The 7243-nt window shown below is 43.9% G+C and overlaps 3 protein-coding genes across 3 annotated transcripts; all 3 read right to left on the bottom strand.

The window, feature by feature from the left end:
• Positions 1 to 109: 109 nt before the first annotated feature.
• On the bottom strand, positions 110 to 271 carry LACBIDRAFT_303947 (uncharacterized protein; the record flags this gene model as incomplete). The annotated part of the gene is made up of 1 exon (XM_001890989.1): positions 110 to 271. The coding sequence occupies one exon, from the start codon at positions 269 to 271 to the stop codon at positions 110 to 112; it is 162 nt and encodes a 53-aa protein (XP_001891024.1).
• Positions 272 to 287: 16 nt separating this feature from the next.
• On the bottom strand, positions 288 to 609 carry LACBIDRAFT_303948 (uncharacterized protein; the record flags this gene model as incomplete). Its single annotated transcript, XM_001890990.1, has 2 exons — positions 288 to 488; positions 553 to 609. The coding sequence occupies 2 exons, from the start codon at positions 607 to 609 to the stop codon at positions 288 to 290; spliced, it is 258 nt and encodes an 85-aa protein (XP_001891025.1).
• Positions 610 to 3492: 2883 nt separating this feature from the next.
• On the bottom strand, positions 3493 to 6247 carry LACBIDRAFT_336065 (uncharacterized protein; the record flags this gene model as incomplete). The annotated part of the gene is made up of 8 exons (XM_001890991.1): positions 3493 to 3960; positions 4004 to 4123; positions 4181 to 4309; positions 4377 to 4652; positions 4709 to 5068; positions 5141 to 5281; positions 5569 to 5793; positions 6155 to 6247. The coding sequence occupies 8 exons, from the start codon at positions 6245 to 6247 to the stop codon at positions 3493 to 3495; spliced, it is 1812 nt and encodes a 603-aa protein (XP_001891026.1).
• Positions 6248 to 7243: the final 996 nt, after the last annotated feature.

Consider the following 7243-nt stretch of genomic DNA (forward strand, 5'->3'; position numbering starts at 1 on the left):
CACTGGCAAAAAATCTGAGTGTCGATGCGTGCGATGAATTGAAGATGCGGAGAAGAGATAGATAAAATAAAATACAACCTGGGGACTTGTGGATGACAAAACAATCACATCAATGCTCCAAAACAGTAAGCATACGCCCCGAACGTCCCAAGGCATATACAATGTCGAGTGTTGTGACTGTCTTCCGCTCAGCGTGCTCTGTGTATGTTACTGAGTTGCGAATAACCTTGGAATGATGGGTCAGAGACATGATGAAGGAGGTGACCCACATTTTCAAGGAATACTTTCTAAACACTGGGCGTCATGAGACCAGAAATACCCTGAGAGGCTGAAAGCCCGTTTCCACTATTCCAGAATACACATTGTACGCCAACCTCTCGCGGCCATGCACCTGTACCAGAGGGATTAGCGCTAGCGTTGACGTTGGAGGTACCAGCTTTTGATTGGTTGTTCACTGCTCGGGTGACTGTTGGCCTGTTGAGAGTTTCCTGTGGTTATAGCTAGAGATACAGATTAAATATTGAAGGGTCGTCTTGGTCATATGCTGCTTACTTGGGGAAGGAATTTATCTAGCATGGAAAACTCTTTTGTGTTACAACTGTAGTCCATTTGATAGAGTTTATGTGCGAAGAAGGGCTGTTGGAGGACACCAGTTCAACTAGCCTCGATGAATAGATGTAATAACGAAACATACCACAGAGTCACCCCTACGGCGCTACAGGTTGATCTCAGCATGTTCGTCTTAGAACAGGATCCGTCAGCAGCACTTGGGCCAACCACCAGCTGGGGATGATACTGACACGTGTGAACACTCCATCACAACAACTAGCCTCAATGGTTCTGTTTCAGGCAAAAACTTGGATTAGGAACGCACCCACACCAGACCTTGAGGCCCCAGCGAGCAAGACAACAAAAAGTGATTCTACAGGCCAGCGTTCCTTCATTGATTTCGCCCGAATTCATCCTGATTTGCTTGACGAGCCCAGGAAATACGTGCCAGGGTCATTGTCGAGTGGGTTGAAAGTCTGAGACCTCGTGCACTTCAACCTCAAACGAGGTCTTTACCTTCCCCGGTATAATCCATATGGAATCCATGTGGAATCCATGGAATCCATGAAGAATTCCATATGGAATCCATGGAATCAATGTTGGCTGAGGACACAGCCAGTTTCTGATTCCCTGGACATCATGGATTCCATATGGAATGATGCTGGAATGGTCATGGAATGATTAATTCCATATGGAATGCAGGCATATCCACATGGATTCCATGGAGCAGTCCATATGGATTCCATGGAAGGAATTAATGACTATTATACCATTAGAATACAGTGTCCTTACTATATTTAAGTAAAATAATTTTTTTTACATCTCGAGGAATTGAACTCTCGACCTCGTGAATGTAAACAGCACTCAAGCCAACTGAGCCATGAAGGCATTATTATATGAGAAACTAAAGGTATATATATACTGCTTTTAGGCACGTGCCGCGTCAAACGTGACAGCTGTGGCTGAAGCATTTGTCAGAAAAACCTGGGAAGCCTTATAAGGCAGGTAAGGCACGTAATCACCTGAACGAATTATAATCCAATTATAATCAAGGAGAAATGTACTATAATACAAGACGTGACCATTTTAACGCAAAGGGACAATTGTAAGGTACCACTCAATTGTAAATGAAACAAAAATTTGTAGTGAGCTCATAGCTCAATTGTAATGTGCGATTTTCTTACTAGTCGATCTGCGGATTTGTAGTTGTGTTGTTACTTTGTACTGTTTAACAATTGTTATTAGAGGGAATCGAACTCTGAACCTATTGATTACTTACTTTGTTATGACGTGCTTACTGACTTGGCTATAGTTACCACTTGGTTATGGGGGCATATTTAGCAATAATATCTAGCTTAATTTGTCATGACGAGCGCTAGGCTCACAATACAGTTGATACAGAGCGCTGTTCTCGCTCCTCGTAAACTTAGCTAGATAGGTGAAAGAACAGTAATAAGTAAAAAAGTCAGTCCATAATGCAATAAACAAGTGAATCCAGTCAATTGCAGTAGCTAGACATTGATACAATGCAGATGTAGTAGCTCAGCATGCTCAATCACTGTTCAATGGCTGCTCGTCGATAGTGTTGCCGGAGCTTGGCTCGGCTTGGCTGAGCCACGCGAGCCAAGCCAAAAGTAGCCAAGCGGAGCTGTTCTCACTGCTTGGGTGTCCCCAGCGGCTGCACCCCGCTTATGAGCCAGCTCCTTGATGGGATAGCTGGCTCAGCCACGGCTTGTATCCTATTTTGGAAGTAACAATACAAACAAAACCATAGCTTTGACAGTACAAGCCTTCTTACTCTGAAAATTGACCTCAATATGGACACTGATGTAGCTAATTATTCTGCCAACTTTGAAGGCTGTCAAGCAAGAGCTCGCATGTACAGAGCTGATATGTTATATATGTGACTTTTTGGTTGTGACATGTGACAAACAAATGCTGTCACACATACAGGTAACCAGATCTCTCAAATTTTATGGCCAGAAAAAGTGACAAAGAGACATCAGGGTACTTGAGAGAGTGATGGTTATCCTTTGGATTACTTCCATTCATTTATTAAAGGTTTTTGACTGTAACTGCAACACTAAAGTAAAGGTTCCTTTTTTCGGTGATGAGCTGCTAGCTAGCCATGATTTGAGCTGCTGTGCCTGAACTGGAGCCATCATTTTGGCAGCTTAGCTCAGCTCCAAGCTCCCACACTGCCCGCTTTGGGCAAAGCTGAGCGGGAGCCGAGCTAAGCCAAGCTCCGGCAACACTAGTCAACAATGCCCTCACAATGCTGGACCCAGCTACTTCGCATTTGCCTTCGATTTTGCACCACGTGTCTGCCGACTTGGACGAGCGAGCGCCGCAGGTATTCCTAGTGCTTGGAAGTCCAGTCCCAAGACTGCAAAAAGACTGCAACTGGACCGGACCAAGACTGCAAAAGACCGGACCTGCAGTCTTGGTCTTTCAGATTTGAGATCACAAGACCGCAAAAAAACCGGTTTACATGGACCGGTCTTGTCGGTTAAGACCGGTCTTTTGTACCTACATAAAAACCCTTCAAAACGCACCTAAGATCATATTTTTAGGATAAAAACTGACAAAGATACATAAAAAACTGTAAAATATTTCGTGAAAATAGCAGATGTACCTTAGTATTTTTGTATATACATCAATTCTCAACGTAATTTAACGTCCTTGCACTCGTTTAGAAGCTACGAAGAATGTTAATAAAATTACCGACTCACAATTGCAAAATTTATGGCATATTTAGCTGAAAAACCGGTCTTGAACTGGTTGTAACCAGTTTGGACCAAGACTGGTCCAAAGACCGAAAAAGACCGCAGTCTTGGTCTTTTCCGGTCCTGGTCCGGTCTTTTGAGGTTTTAGGAACTGTGTGGACCGGTCTAGGTCTCGGTCTTTTCGTTTTGGGTCAAAAAACCGGACTGGACTGGACTTTCAAGCACTAGGTATTCCGGCACCGGAATCAGCATCAACTTGAACAACTGAAACCTGTTTTGGGCGTCGACCACAGGGAGCTTTAGCAGGTGGCACAGGCACATCAGCAACAGCCTCGGAGGTTGAGGGAACTGGCATGGGGACTCGACGATGTCCACGGGGTGGATTGATTGATTGGGAGATGGGCGCAACAGGAGCAGGGGTGTGCGCTTCCACGTTTGGATGCAAATCCGGCGCCTGTTCCACATCTGAGTGGGCGTTCACGCACACTACATCAGTTGGAAGGGTCTGGGGGAGTGGGAGTGAGCTAGAATTTTTTGAAGTGGGAGCTGAAGAAGTATCGGCTCCCATATGCAGTCCACGGAACATGGAATCGAGACCTGGGGTTTTCATCAGCGTCAACCCGGACACATGGTGCTTCTTCTTCTTCGTCCTGTGAGTCGGGAGCGAGGAGGAATTGTGGAAAAACTTGCATGTTCCAGTATTGCAGGAGCTTTCAAATGGTTGGCACATCCTGATTTTCGATTAAAAGCTTTTTGTAAGCTTCTGCCTCGCTCGCGTGGTTGATTCCTGTAAGTTTTCCGATGCCATGCTTGTTCAGCTCAGGATCACCTCCGAGAAGAAAACGAATCTAATAATTTTGTTAGCCAGAGGACTTATATGCCTAATGAAGAGCTGTGAAGCGTACGACGACTGCGGTGTTGCTAATAAATCCAAAGGTAACACCATCTACATGGCTGTGAAAGGGACTGTTCTTGTTGAATGCAGCTCTCTCTGATGTGTACGATCGTGGGCCATAGGTGATGAGACATGCCATCTAGTATTGTAAGTAGTATGACGAGTGTTTAGAAGTCCATTAATGAAAATACTTGAGAAATACTTACGGAGATCAAGTAATCACTTCTGAACATGCCCTCTTCATCGTGAGTATTGCCATTAGTATAGAGAACTGGTGCATTTGAGGGGTAGCATGCTGTAGGTGTTTTCCCGCAGGGGTTGAAGCCAAGAAGTGTCACAAGTTCAGGATTAGCTTCCATGCGCTTCTCGTCACACTTGGGATTGTAGTCAAAGAGGCTTTGGTTAAGGCCAAAAATTGCCCCTGCACTCCCACGCATGCGCAGAAGTGTGTTTGAGCGGCCTGATGAGACGCTCGCTCGGAACTAATTGAGCACATTGTGAGTTTTTATGATCTATGCGAGAGGGAGAGATCACATACAATACTTCGGAAATTCTCATGCTTCACCATGTAGTCATGGTATTGAGGAGGAACACACATGTAGAGCTCTGCAGTTTGGCCGGCTAATCTTGTTGTTGAATTGAGGTACCGGTCCTCGCTATCCCACGTGAAGTCAGGGTGAGAAATATCGAATGGGGAAGGTGTGCTCTGCTGAATCCAGAACGAGTAAAAATGAGCAAAAACTTTCCCTAGTTTACTGATTTCTTCGTCGTGTGCAGCAAGTTCTTGCAACGGAGCTTTGGAGCCATTGTTTTGACAACGGGAAGCGGCAAGTTCTTGTTTTAGCTGTTGGTTCTCAGCCTTCACAGCATTGAGCTGGCTATGTGCATCGTGCAGTGCCTGGCCGAAGAATGAAAAGTTAATAAAATCGGAGATCAAGGTGATGGCCATAAGTCAGTCAGTCATACTTACCTTAAGAAGCGCGGCAGTGTCCAATCCAGCGTGAAGCTCTGACCCGACGCTGCCATGACTGGCTGTCGAGTTGTCAGATCTGGATGTGGAGATGGAGTCAAGGCCAATCATCGATGGTGTGAGCGACGTCATCAGAATAAACTAAGGGGAACTTTCACGAATCACAAGAGTGAAAAGAGAGTGAGGATGTGTTTGCTGCGAGAAACTGCCTTGTTTAAATGAGAAGTGCATATGGTACTGTTTCCTGAACTCATGCAACAGTGAATCGGATTTCGCTCCGGAATTTTGACAACATGCAGTATGCAAGGTCTACAATTTAGGTGTAGATAATTTGATCCGTTGTTGCATTATTGTGTGTCAGCTCGAGTAATGGAAAAATGAAAGAACAAGGTCGGGCTGGTGACTAAAATTAAATTTCAGTAACTTACAGCTGAATGCAAAACCCTAGACACCTCACAGAAATCTCTTGACTCTGCCTCGCTTTGTGCAAACAACCATTTGGGGAAGGAGGCGGGCACGAATGACGCAAGTCCTCCACCAACAGAGGTATATGACATGTAATGGAGTGCTCCATGCTCCAATTGAGGTAAACTTGTGCCAAATGCAGTTGTTTGCACAAAGCGAGGTGGACACCAGAAATTTTCGGGAGGTGTCTAGGGTTTTGCATTTAGCTGTAACTGATGATAATACATTTTGAAAAGCATGGGCTGGAGAAACTTTGCCTTGAGGCCAATTAATTACCTCATCGACATGCATCAGACTAAATAACTCTAAACTTTTGAATGGGTGCCGATCTCAGTAGCACTTGTCTTGAGTAAACTTTGATGTGATTATGAGTGAAGCAAGAAAGGCATGATGAGGGCAGAGAAGGGAGGACGGAAGTGGTGGCAGAGGCATAACCAGTGCAGTTGGCAACTTTGGCTTTTGGATTCCTTGTCCATCATTGGACTTTACGGATGTCAGACTGGATTGCAGTATTGTTTCTGGGCAGCTAAAAAAATCTGTTATGCAAACGGTATCCATGGTGTCATTTGACGTGATGCTTGCAATGGTGGCTTTGTACCCAATTTCGGCTTTGGTAGCAGGGACAATTTGGCTGGTGGGCATCAATTGTGCCAAAGGAATGGACAAGCAGCAATGTTCTTGATCTATGTAACCATTTATTTGTTAATACTTTTACAGATCATCATTTGTATCAGATACTACACTAATCTATACCTCCTTTTTATATAATTCTTATGTCTATATTCTATTTATATCAGAGTGCCTCAGGTTTTCATTTCCATCTGAAGTCAACAGTGAGTGCCACCAGTGTGGGGAACATGGAATAATGGAACATTGACAGAAAAGCATCTCACTCTTTAAAATTTCTCTCACAATACTCTAATTAACAATTTCTATGGTAGCCCTTGGCCTTTCAGAATTGCTTCAGACAATTTTTGGAAGGATAAGAATAAATGCAAGAGCTTAATTTCTGTTTGAAGCATCATCACCCTTATGAACACTAAACCTATTGAAGTTACTTCAGATTCAGTATTGAAGCCTGCCCTTAAATATCTGCCACAGAACATCAAAATAGCATTATATACAACATTGTGCTATGCATTTTGCTTAGAACACAGAGCCTCTATCCCATACGCCGTATTTGTGCCAACCATTCATTTGTTTGGCTGTGTTACCTCCCAAGCTAGCCTGCACTGGTTTTGTTAGAGTTATTAGAAGATATGCCTGTTCTTATTTCACAATGAATTTAAAATATATAGGAAGCCTTTCTTTATTTCTACATATTTAAATTGTTTTCAGAGCAACAGACTATTATTGTAGTGTTCATTTGTGTGAATATGGTTCCCCAATGTATTGTCTGCTTAGTCATTCCCACATGGCATCTTCAAACAATGTAGCACTTCATCTGAGTGATCAGCAATTGCATGAGACCCAGGGGGACTTGATGTGTGTGATCCTTGCTGAACGAAGGGTTCTGGTTAGGGTCCACCCTGAAGTTTTTCTTGACAAAACACAGCTGCATCGCCTGGACATCCCTACCTAACCTTCAACACAATCCAAAGGCTACCTTCATCAATGTTCACTTGAACTGGAAGCTGT

Source organism: Laccaria bicolor, genomic scaffold (assembly GCF_000143565.1).
Source record: "Laccaria bicolor S238N-H82 LACBIscaffold_263 genomic scaffold, whole genome shotgun sequence".
Classification (NCBI taxonomy): domain Eukaryota; kingdom Fungi; phylum Basidiomycota; class Agaricomycetes; order Agaricales; family Hydnangiaceae; genus Laccaria; species Laccaria bicolor.